The 13,584-nt window shown below is 30.7% G+C and overlaps 1 protein-coding gene across 1 annotated transcript in view; it reads right to left on the reverse strand.

The window, feature by feature from the left end:
• The window catches only part of LOC143067942 (uncharacterized), a 34,346-nt gene extending 21,376 nt beyond the window's left edge, over positions 1 to 12,970 (reverse strand). The window contains exon 1 of the mRNA XM_076241589.1: positions 12,473 to 12,970. Within this exon, the coding sequence (XP_076097704.1) occupies positions 12,473 to 12,714 (242 nt within the window). The 5' untranslated portion in view covers positions 12,715 to 12,970. The remainder of the gene's footprint in view (positions 1 to 12,472) is intronic.
• Positions 12,971 to 13,584: the final 614 nt, after the last annotated feature.

Below are 13,584 nucleotides of genomic sequence, written 5' to 3' on the forward strand. Positions count from 1 at the left end.
CCTGTAAGTATGTAACAGACATATACATGTAAAGCATACCGGTATTTTTTTAAAATGCGTCTTCTTTAACATGGAGAGCAACTTATATATCTATATTGAAAAAAAAACAGCACTTGTCGCAAAAAAATCCCCTGGCAATCATATAAATTGTGATTGAAATGCATCTAATGTAAAAAATAAAAGAATAAAAGGAGATGTTGTCTACTTGCCAATGGGACAATTTCATCCACCAACTTCCAAATTACGCGGATAAAAGCATCTATACATCATCGAATGGCCTTCAACAAGTACATGTCCTTAAGGGGGAAGCAAAAACTGCTCAGTTCGGAGTCATAATGATATGGCCGTCTTCCAGTAATATTTTACGAATGAACAGGTTAAAAATCCCTCACACCATGTCTGTCTAGAACAAAGCCGGGTTCATGTTCAAATAACCCACATCACACTTTCTCGTCCTGATACATGTATGCATGTGAGTTACACCTATAGGCATTTTACACACATGCATTTACGATGCTTTATTTTACTTGTTTTATTTGGTAGGGTTTGTGTTACTTGATATTTTGTTTGCTCTGTAGTGTTTTGTTGACTACTAGTTGTCTATTTTTTTTTTTTTATATCCTCGCAGCAAGGCGAAGGGAGCATCAAGTGTTACCATTGACCGTCCATCTTTCCGTCCTGTGGTATTCCCTTTTATCCGTCTTCCCTTTCTTCCGTCGTGTTCCATTTTCGATTAATAGTAAACTTGAGCAGGGTCATTCGTGTCCTCAGACGCATTTTCTTCAATTTTGTAAAAATTATTGTCTGCCTTTTTCAACTAAAAAGTGTACATGCACCCATGTTAATGAGATTTACATGTAAGCTATAGACATTTTAAGTACCTGATATTAAAATGTTAAACCGTATTACGATTTTCATCAAACTTTAAAAATGATAATACTTCTTTTAGCGGAAATATTCATTTGATGCTCCTAGGCACAATAACAACGAGGAAAGAAGGTATAAAGATCTTAGTACCTAGTAAACAGACTATAACCCATCGGGGAAACTTATCAGATCTAATAAAAAACAAATATATTTTCATCAAAATTTTCGATACAATCCTAATATTTCATTTTTTTACTTAGTTGTGCTCAATATTAAAACAATATTATTGTAATAAATAAATAAAATTCAGCTGAAAAATGATGTCCTCTTATAAGTCTTGGATTTGATATTGCAATTAGCAAGGATATAAAATATATGAACAAAAGAGTTATGAGGCATTTATTGGAAAAATCATTTTGTCATATGTTCCTCAAGGTGACGAATTAACTAACATTCTTACTATTACGGCTATAAACGGAAACCTTATAAATTGGTAACGACATAACCCATTGAACCGAAGATAATTTTACAATTATTTCTTTGTGTCAATGTAAGTTTTCTGAGCGTCGAAGTTTAGCCTGGATTTTATGTCATAATGAGCTGTCATTACTAATATATGGTGGTGTCTAGACCTTTTACTGCACTTTCTTAGTATTCAAAATTCGTTTTATTTGATAGCTTGAATTCAATTTCCGGATTGATGCAATAATCAAATGTATATCATCATGATAAGCAATGTAGTGTGATTAAACAGATTGTATAGGAAAATTATGCGTATTTAAAAATACAACAAGCATATGTTCCATTCTAAGTCCATCCTTTAAACTTCTACTCTTGGACTACACGAAGAATGCTATAAAATGTGAATTTAGTTCCAGACTCTCACCTCAATAGTGACATAGTGAAACACTCAACATTGAAAATGAAACATAGAGGTGCACATGATGTCGTGAAAAGTGTACCCCTACTTGTAATCAGTCAATGAAACAGCATGTTGAAGGGTGTAACAATTCAAAGTATCGTTTTATAGAAGAAATAAAATGCCCTGAAGTTCTTGAAATCTCTTACAATGAATATAAAACTTATATACAAATTTTCCGATAAAAAATCAAACAATTCCTGAGTACATAAGCTTGGAAATAAGAATGCTAAGAAGATATCATAAAAATGTTCTTTATCAAATATCAAATCAAAAGGTAATGAACAGCCTCAGTTGAATATAACAAACATTTTAGATGGACTAACAAAAAGTCTGGCGAAATAAAGGACGTAGGCAATGCCATATACTGCGTGCCCCACTCCGTCAGAGAAAAGATAAAGAGCATGCAGATATTTTTATGCCGACATTTCTAAACCTCATGTTTAAACAAACGAATTTTTATATGTTATACCGCTTTTTACTGTTAAACATGGCATTGCCAAGTGGAGCAAGTGGCGGATGTTTAGATGTATAAATAACGTTCAGTCGTGTATTCGTGCGGCTTTAACAGCAGACTAGTACGTTGTAAATGAATGTCTGATTAACATACAACGAGACATGGTGATCATTCAATTATCATCAAACATTTATGTAATGTTGACCATTATCCTACTTGGATATAAATATTTTCGAGGAGATTTTCATACCAAAATTAATGGCAAATGTGACGACTTGCTGGCTGCTGTATAAATGTACATGTTTCAATACAATGTACAACGAAAGACCATGGCAAACTGACAAAACATATTCTAAAATATGAAGACCAAAGGAATTGGCGGTCAATCATATTTTGAATAGATTATACTCTTTGATTGAAACTGCAGTACAGAAGGCATCGATTTAACCATATTAAATTATCACATTTCTATTATCCGGTATGAAAACTATTCACCAAGAACCTGCAATACATCATTTAGTCATTCGCTTATGTGATTGAATCTTGTCTTCTGTACAAAGTCGTAATCCTATAATTCATCAAAAGTGTCACTGTGGACAAAAGCTTCTTCTCAAATGAAATCGTTGTTTTCAATCTTTTTATCCCGACTTTTTTCTTGTCGCAGGTAAAATCTAATCATGCTATTGCATATCAATTCTAAGAATAGCTTTTATTTTCAAAGTTTGGCATGTTATGCAGTCCAAAACAATTTTTCAAATTTAAAATGTATTGTCATGTACTTTACTTTCTGATTAAAATGGATGTAGGCTTTTTATTCAGGGGATATCTTTACTGAATAATTGCTATATCTCCTGTGTAGGTCTTAATGATCAATATGCTGTAATGGGGTTCAGTGCTTAAACACGAACCAGCAAAGATTCAGTTTCGTTCGAAAATGAGAAAATTGTCAAAAAATAGAACTATACAACTGGGGAGGAAATTATTTTTGTAAAAAGATAAGAAACTCATTAAGAAGTAATATCGTGAAATTTAGCATTAGCTTTATCCGCTTTCAACTATCACTCAAGCTTATTTGGTTCGATTTAATACTAGGATTTATCCCTTGCCATTGCATGGCTGTGCAGAACAAACCGATCCATGTGTATCCTACCTGCTTCCTTCCATTCAAACTTTTTGATTTTAAGATAACGAGTAAATTATTAGATTTTACTTTTTTTTTCAAAATAACTTAAAATTTCTGTAATTGGACATCAACTTTTGTAAATTTGCTGAAAGACATTAAACGGATCTATTATCCTTTGAAAAACATATCGTATTAATATTATAATACTTGAAACAGGAGAATAGCATCAATTATGTCAACAAACCATTTTGATAAAATATAAGTATAGATGAGTGATTGCTTTTGATGTTGTTTGATGAAATATGTCATGCGATAACCAATGCATTTATTGAGATTAAAGAAAAAAGTATATTCAAAGAATTTCGAACATTAATAAAAGGATATTTTATACCGCTTACATTTCATATTGTAATAGAATACTGTTGAAGTGATGCTTCAATTTCTGAAATCATTTTAAGACAAAGCATTGTGCATGAAAGCTTTTTCTTTAGTCAAATCGCCAGAAAATTTTATATTGCTATCTTATAAGTGTTTGAAATTCATTGACTTTTACGGCTAAGGTTGATAAACCCTGGAGAAAACATTACTTATGGTTGACCCTAAAAATCGACTTGTGATTTAGACAGCTTTATGTATTTTTGCAAGAGTATACATAGACTGGCGGATTATATAAAGTCCCTGATGCTATAAAATCACCTCTTTAAAGCAAAAAACTGTCATATGAGTCCATAGTCTCGCAGAAGAAATATGTATACATTTCAAACCTTAATTCAAATAATTTACATCTGTTATAAGGGAAATCATCATAGAAAATTTTGAATAATGTGACGGGTAAAAATATATAGGTAGCCGGACAGCAAATGTTCATCAAAAATTGATACGTACATGTGGATTAATGACAATAGAAACTTGTGGACAATTAACAAAGTATCATGTCAAATTTTTATCACCCGAAATCTCACTAAAGCTGTGAATGAATATATCAAAAACAACAATAGATGAACATCACACAAAACTGACAGTAATATAAAGTATAAGTGGCAACAAATGCCAAGCTGTTGAGGTAGATCAGACAAATGTGTAGAATTCATTTAGTTGTGAGATTTCTAAACCTACATTATTGACAGATTAAAAAATATTGAATTTACTGAAAGTTAATCCATAAAAATAAATTTTTGGGACAACAAGGTTAACAACATATTATGCAACACTAACTACTGTAACATATAATAAAAGTAAATTGGAAAAAAAACTGCATATAATGAAAATCCATTTTCCACTGAGCTAGTGAAAATGTTCCAAAACATAAATATTGCCATTTATAAGTGTATCGTATAGAACTATGTATTATAGAATAAAATAAGACTTTCTAAATTTATTGCGTCCGAATGGCTTTTCTGCCTTAATTGTCATATAATAGATTGTTTACATTCAGAAATTCTAATATTTAGCGATGACTTAAGCATGTTATGCTGAATGTTACACTTCAACTACAAAATGTAACTGTACCAGCTTTCTATTTTATTCGAGTCTCACAATTTGAAGTTCTATTCGAGTCTCATAATTAGCTGTTTTACATCATTATGTTTTTAATTTCAATAAGCCTTTTATAGGACAATATACTAGAATCAGCTTCTGTCTTTAAAATCCTGAAAACACAAAATTTGTCAATAAACTCACGGTTTTAAGTTGTGCTAAATGTCGATCCATTAATGTATTTTGAATTTTCTGTCAACCTTTTGCACTTAGTTCAAATATCTGTGCAGGATGATTTCGAGGTCACACAAATTCGATCGCAAACATTTCAAAATATTTTTTGTTTCCATTCATCGAACTTTTAGCAGGCATGAAGATTAAAAGGCATGTACAATATTAAAAAAAAAAAAACAGAATCTCCACGAAAGTGAAATTATTACGACAGGAAACTTTTCTTTGGATTCAATTAAGTCCTGCTGTCAGTCTTTTAAGGTTTTTTAAATAGATGTTGTAAAGTGCGTGATTAAAATATATTAAATGTAGTATAGTAGGATTTCTATTTGCATTTGATACAAAAACAGTGTCCCTGGAGATTTATCTGCTCTATCATAATGGGATTTTTGTATATAAATCCTGCTTAATGATTCCTATTCGTTTACTTACAACTGCTTTAACGACGTAAGACAAGCGTAATCTGTTTGAGTTTTACCAGAAAGGAGACGGTATTGAAGGGAGTGTGTAGGGTCATAAATCATTATTTGCTTGATAGACCACTTACGAGCGTGCTTTATCAAGTAAAGAAGGGAGACAAATATAGTCTTAATGGTAACTGACTGGAAACATTAAGTAATAGCGAAAGTATTTCACCAAAACATTATGCCCGAGTATGTATTCTATTGATTATTCTTGATACAGAAAACTGTATTAAGCAGTTAACAATAAACTGTGTACGTATGTGGCCATGTATGCAAGTTTCATTGTTTTATTTGTATAGATTAAAGATATCTGAATTAAGAGATTGTTTTTGTCTAGATCGTCCATGCAGAGCATAACAAGCAGATGAAATGACCACCAGGACGTAAAATTATTTTAACGCTAACTGAATAAATGATGAAGTTAACCATGTGCTAAATAAAAGTAGGGAACTCACCTTATGGAACACAGAATAAGAAGTTGATAGAGAAGACAACAAAGAGAAAAATATAAATGCCAAGAAAAAAATTGGGGGAAAATAGTTGCCAGTACTAATTTGCCAATTCGGAATTAACAAATCTGAATTTCACTGGTAAGATATATCGAGAGAAAAAAACTTTCTACATCAGCGAAATTTAACAAACAAATTTTTTTTTAAAATGCTGAAGGGCAGTGCCAACACTGAAGGTCATATTCTATTTTAAAAACTTTTGTCACAGCTGAAAAACTAGTAACCCAAACTTCAGTAAAATGCCAGATGAACGTAAGAATAACTGAAAGAGAAACAGTTATATTTAAAAAGTAATCACAGTTAGCATCCTGTAAATAAAGGCAACAATAGAATACCGGTGTTCAAAAGTCATACCTCGATAGAGAGTAAACAAATCCGGACGACAAACTAAAACCGAGAAAAAAAACATCAAATATAAGAGGAAAACAAAGGATCAACAGGAACACTTAAGAGCCTAGAAAGGTTGACAAAATAATTTCAATTATTCAATTTTAAGTACTTACAGAATCTCTTTTTTTTCAATTTGTCACTTACTACTTAATACACAAATATAAACATATACCCTCAAAATGATACCAATTTGAGGTATACACGTTCACGATGGCCCTTCACCTTTAACATGTTTCCCGTTTGAGGTTAGCCGGAAGTCAAATTGACAATTCGACTTTCAATAAGAACTCATACTACGTCTTTAACTATGCCGTCTTTTCTTTTAAGTTTCATTGGAAATGATATACAGGAATGAAAAGTTCAAGTACACTTGGTGGTTTTGTTTTTTTGGCAAATATTAAAGTAAAGGGTTTGGTGTGGCTTTTTTTATTAGTAACATGCCTTTAGTTCCTTATAATTTAAGCTAAGGCTGAAAATGTTTAATACACCAGGGGGATATAATAACAGCTACAGCTGTCAAACTTTATTTTTATTGGAACATAAAAATTCCCTAGTTGTGTCTCTAAAAAGACGAAAAATCTTTTGAATACAAAGTAGGGGTGCTCTTTTCAGTTTTGAAAAACATATGAAATGTATATGCGTAGAAGAGGTCAAAATATAAGTCTGTAAAAGATATGCAAGACCAATTACTGCTGATTTTATTTCTTGGCAACGTTCTAAATATTTCAAAATCATCAACTTGTTTTAGATTATCACATACTTTGGGGTTTTAAAACATTTTGTCGATTTTTAACATGATACCCAAGTATAGATGATTAGAGGTGTACAAATTTAAAAGTGTTGATAGATGTTGCAAATTCTGAGTTTTTATTGAACAAAAAAGAATAAGTAGGACATGCTTAGACAAAACCTAAATTGAACCATGATTTAACCTATGGATTATATTTTGAGAAGATCTGCATGGTAATTTATTTTTGTTCCAGATATTATTGCATGCAAAATGTGTAAACTTTTAAGGCTTGTTATTACCTCAGGCTAAAAATTCGGTCAATCGTAACTCGCGTGCTCGTCGAAGAGCATAACGAAATCAGTGATCTATATTTAATAAGATTGGTTCTATTACAATTACGGATTGTTTTCCTTCGTAGTTTTTTTCACAAACAATGAATAACATCATTAATATTTAGACCGTTGATTTTTATACAGTGCCTAACTTGTTTTCATTTCTTTATTAGACTAATCAATTGCCCATGTTTTCTTTCAATAATTGAAAAAAATAGCATATTGCACAAAATTAATTTCAGTCATTTGGAAATCATGCGTGACTGTAAAATTTCCTTATGAATTATAAACAAAATATAGAATATCACTCACCGTAGGTAAAATTAAGTTACCATTGATTTTAAATCAAAATAGATAATAAATAGATCATTCACTTTTCTTTAATACTAGGGAAGATGTAAAGCTTAAAATATTTATGAACGCATATTTATTGTTGAAGACTGTATGTTGACCTTTTGACCTTGGTTTTTGTTTTGTTTATTTGGTTTTTTTTTTCATATGGCATGTGCAGTCTTCATTGACGTCACTGTATAATTAATTAATTAATTCTAACACCAGTATTTTCTATAGCCCATTTTAGTGAAATCTTGTCTGACCATGATACATGTAAATCAGATCACAGTAATGTATGTTAGCTAAAAGTTTAGGATGTTTGCATTTACAATTTGGTGAAACATGGAAATGATTGAGTTATTATCATACTATATACATTTGTTATTATTCTATGTATTAATTTTTGTCGCTAAAATAGGTTTTACTTTTGCGCTAAAGCATCAATGTTTTTGTCGCTAAATTGTCTAATCTATGCGCTAAAATGTCCTCTTTGCCTTTTCTCTTTTTTTATTTATCAATATTTGTATACTGTAAGATAAACCTTGAAAAGTGTCGAAATTCTTTATAAAATTATCCACTTTTGTAAAACGTGCCAGTCTCTAATTTTTACAGGACATGCTGCAGCTGTTACAAACAATAATCATCTGATACAATACTTTAAAAAAAATGTATCCATACATTTTGATAGTGATATCTTATAAATCTATGTTAAAAATACCAGTAACCATGTATAAGAAAATATTGATAAATGAAGCCTTCGTGTGTGCAACAAACAAAGTATATCAACGGAACTTAAAACACATACGATGTATAATACAGGTTAGAATATATACAAATTCAAAGAAAAGATCTTCTTTATAATTATTTGGCGTCAGAGCAGTATGAATTGTTTAGATGACTTTCTCTTTCTGTTTACCACATGTGCATATTCAATATAAATATATTAAGTACATTCTTCTCAGTAGATTATTGCATCAACTTCAAAGCAGTTTGCTGAAACGTAAACAAAGGCTGAAAATGTGATAGCTGGCTGATCATTTCTTAAACATCGAAGTATTATTGTAGTTGTATGCATCGCATTGATAATGTACGTTTTATGTTAAGGACGCTATAATAAAAGGGTGATTCGTAAGCAAATGTATAGATTCTTAGCAAAAGTAGCCTCCATAAAACAATAAGAAAATAAGAACACCATTAGTGCTCAATTATTCTTTGGTATTGAGAATTTTTATAACTTGAAATCGTATTCTTCAAAAAATAAAATATATCAAACATGGTGCTTTTCAAAAATAAAACTCATTTCCTTTAATGTATTCAGCATTGATAAAAGCATGTCCATGTTAGTTAATAGCTTGCAGTAATACAGTTATATTTTTTTCTAAAAATCATCGCATACATACAACTTGACGCATCTGTAAATAGTATCATGAAACTATACGTTGGAAACATTTATAACGGCAACAGTTTTCCCGTAAATGTTTTAAATGTCTATTGGAGTTTGTTGTCTGTATGTCTCTTATAATAATAATATTTTCTTTATTGAATAGTTTCAAAACGATACTAGATGATAATCGGTGTTATATGAGCTAGCATTTCAAGTTCTAAATAATAGTGCTTTTATCAAATATGATAAACAAAGTGATAAATACAAACAAAGGCAACACTATAAGCACTAGATATATGCACCAATTCCCAATTGTACACTTAAAGGGGTTACAGTCTGTTTGTCCATGGAAGTAAAATTTTAAAATTCAATATTACTTCCATGGTTAGTCCATTACAATAGTTCATTTTAATGTTCCTTTAATTGATATCTCCGAGTGATGCCATAAAATTTTGTCAGAGAATGCTAAAAACTAGTAGAATATAAATAATATCAAACTAACTGTGATAACAGATTTCTTATGAGAAACTTAAACTGAATTCAATATAAATTGGCACAAACATTTAATATCCACAGAATACATGTAGCTTCCGATGGCAAATGGGGCTAAATACATTTAGTATTCTTAACTGGCCGACTGAAACATATAGCGACTCGTAGTGTACTATGAGGATTCTTACGATAACTTAAAACCTTAAAATAACTACAATGTCTTCTGAGGTCCATTTATATTGTTTATAGTGAGCAACACGTTTATAATTAAGTTGTTGTTTTTACAATTATTTGATTGATTGTTGGTTGCTTAACGTTGCTTTTTACAATTTCTTGACTAGTTTTATATATAGCTGATGATACCCACAATATGATTAAATTAAAAACGAGAAGATGCTTTTTACAATTTCTTGACTAGTTTTATATATAGCTGATGATACCCACAATATGATTAAATTAAAAACGAGAAGATATGATGGTATGATTGTCAATGCATTTCTACCAAAGACTAGATGAAAACATGTACAAGCTATTCATAAAATTGAGAATGGAAATGGGGAATGTGTAAAAGAGACAACAACCCGACCATAGAAGAACAGACAGCAGGCTGATATGAAAAGTTTATCACATGCTTCGATTGCTATCACATGCCTTTCTGTAACGTAATCGCATGGCATTCCGGTGTTACTCGGCAAATTCCGGAAATTACACCTCAATGATACGTTTTCAGTGAAAAACATTACAAAGTAGTGTACAAAATAACTATTTGGATACTGGAAAGTATATTGTGTAAAAAAATAAATAATAATAATAAAAAATATATTAAATAAACGCATTTTTTGAAAGTTTCAAACATAATTTAGAAAGTTTCTGTAAAAAAAGTTGACTTTTCCAAACAGTGTTCCTTATGTATATTGTTGAATTATTTTTGTCGATTCGTCCATATCAAAATATTTTTCTTCTTTGTTGAGGCTCATGATAGAAAGATTGCGTATCGAATATACTAAATCTCGGGTCCGACGTCAGTGAATTTTCAATCTTTGGACTTCTATTTTGGAACTACGTAAAAGGATCATTTTAATGAATCTGTTATTTTTCTCCATTATTGAAGCATATGATAAAAAGATCATAACATGTCAATATTCATATCTCATGCATTATCAGCCCTCGGTCAATATCAGCCCTCGAGCCATGCGGCTCTTGGGCTGATATTGAACCTAGGGCTGATAATACATGTGATATGAAAAATGCCATGTAATAATCTGATATTATTGTACGATAAACTAAGATAACTGATATTAGTATTGTACGATAAACTAGGATTACTGACACAACAATGGACGAACATTGTCATTGTACGATAAACTAGGATTACTGGTATCAATGGAACAACAATGTTATTGTACGATAAATTTAATTTACTGACATCAATGGACAAACATTGTCACTGTACGATACGCTAGGATAACTGACATCAATGGATAAACATTGTCATCGTACGATAAACTATGATTACTGACATCAATGGATTAACATTGTTATTGTACGATAAACTAGGATTACTGACATCAATAGATAAACATTGTTAATGTGCGATAGACTAGGGTTACTGACACACCAATGGACAAACATTGTCGTCGTACGATAAACTAGAATAATTGACACCAATGGATAAACATTGTTATTGTACGATAAACTAGGAATACTGACATCAATTGATAAACATTGTTATTGTACGATAAACTAGGATTATTGACATCATGGATAAACATTATTATTGTACGATAAACTAAGATTACTGACAACACTGGCAAAAAGTAATTTGTATGTGTACGATAAACTAATGGCCAAATACACTTACAATGACATCATGTTTATGTCATTGTAAGTGTAATACCATCATTGATTTTTCCCTATTAGTCTTTGTTAAATTTGCACTTTTCAAAATATTTTCAAGAACTTATCTTTGTTGCAAATTAAGAAATACTTGGCATGAGTAAAGTTTGCAAGCTTTAGTAATCATATAACCTCAAGTTTCCAAAATATTCCATAGAAACACCAAATAAAAAAAATAATGGTGCTTAGAAACGATTAAGATGTATGTTTATGACCCAGAAGTTTCTTACTGCAATGAAATATAAGATTAATTTCCTACAACTTTAAAATTCAAGGAAATATTTTTTTCGACTGCTTTTCGAATGTATCCGGATGTGATATACTATTATTTGGTGGCATTACAGCTGTACGATAAGCTAGGATTTTTTTTTAATAAATGGACAAACAATGTCGTCGTACAATAAACAAGACGGATTACTGACAAAAAATGTCAATGGACAAACATTATCGTTGTACGATAAAGTAGGATTACTTACATCAATGGACAAACATAACTACTAGATCCAAATCAGTTCGTAAAGGTTAAGCGATAAGGGTGTCTATGGATGTATTTGATATTTAATGAGTTAGACACATGATTCATAACTAAAACTAATCTGTTTTTAAATTTTATGACTTTTTTCAGATATTTATGCCTAATGTAGAGTGAATGAATTGAACAATTTAATACTGGACTAGTCGCTCGAGTGTAGATACATTACTTTAATGCTACGTTTCATTAAAACAAAAATAATTTATATTCGCATTACATGTATGCAATATAAACAATCATCACATGTCACTATTAACTATAGGAATTGAGTTCAAGTCTTAGATAAAATGATTGTAAATTTTTCAATGTGTAGGGTATAAAAGCAAATTTAACTTACTTCATAAACATAACAACTCCAACTTTAGACATGTCTTCTTGGATAATTTTCCATGAATCCAACACCAGTTGTTTTTGTCGATCTGTAAATTCCGGAAAGGGTTCGGAATGACACCTTCCATTGCTTGGAGAATCGTTTTGTTCATTGTTTTGTTTCAAATAATTTTTGGTCCGCTTTGTTGGAGTAACGTCGATTCCTTTGCGGAGAGCATCTTTCCTTCGTTTCGTATTAATACATCCCATGATACGGAAAAGTTGTATTTTATGTTTTACTATAGTTCAGTTGTTTGTAAAAATCTCAACCGTTGTAAATAATAGTGTAAGAGCTTCATTTGAATTCCTTATGAAAGACAAGACATTCCTAAATGAATAAACTCTGATTTTAAAATCATTACAACGTTTGCGGTAATCATATCCCACAATTTTCTCTATTGAATCTACTCGAGAATGAATTATAACGGAATATTATCCAATAGGAACAGTCAGAACGCCGAATGATATTGGTCGATAAACAAAATCACATAGATTACACAAGCTTATTGAACCTTTGATTTGAAGTAAAGATTCTCAATATTAACCTCAGGAACGATCGAAATCATTAAAAAACTGCCAAACAATTAATTTGCTTTATTATAGGGATGTTACTAAATAATTTGTGGTTATGATTGGCAGATCAACAGCGAACTCTGTATCAAATTGCTTATATATACAATTTCTGAAATAAGTTAATGTAGGAAAATAAATATATTGGTTTGATCTGGCTGCTGAAAAGATAAATATGATTTTTTTTCCACAGGACGCAAGAAAGTGTATGTCAATATATCTACTTGTTATTAATAATTGAATAAGTAAGTTACTTCATTTAATGAAGTTATAAACCATGCAAATGATACTCATAACAGAAAAGATTGACAGTTATAATAACTTAAATAAATAGGAGATGCATTCGTACTTTTACATGTTACGTAATATCTATCGATACGTAATATGTAGCGTATAAAATAAGTCAATATACGAGTTATCGTTGTCTAAATCCTGAAAAAGCTAATGTAGCATTTCTTTTATAGTTATTAAGATCAACCCCCACAAGGAAGTAATATACAAGATTTATGA

Source organism: Mytilus galloprovincialis, chromosome 3 (assembly GCF_965363235.1).
Source record: "Mytilus galloprovincialis chromosome 3, xbMytGall1.hap1.1, whole genome shotgun sequence".
NCBI classification, from domain to species: domain Eukaryota; kingdom Metazoa; phylum Mollusca; class Bivalvia; order Mytilida; family Mytilidae; genus Mytilus; species Mytilus galloprovincialis.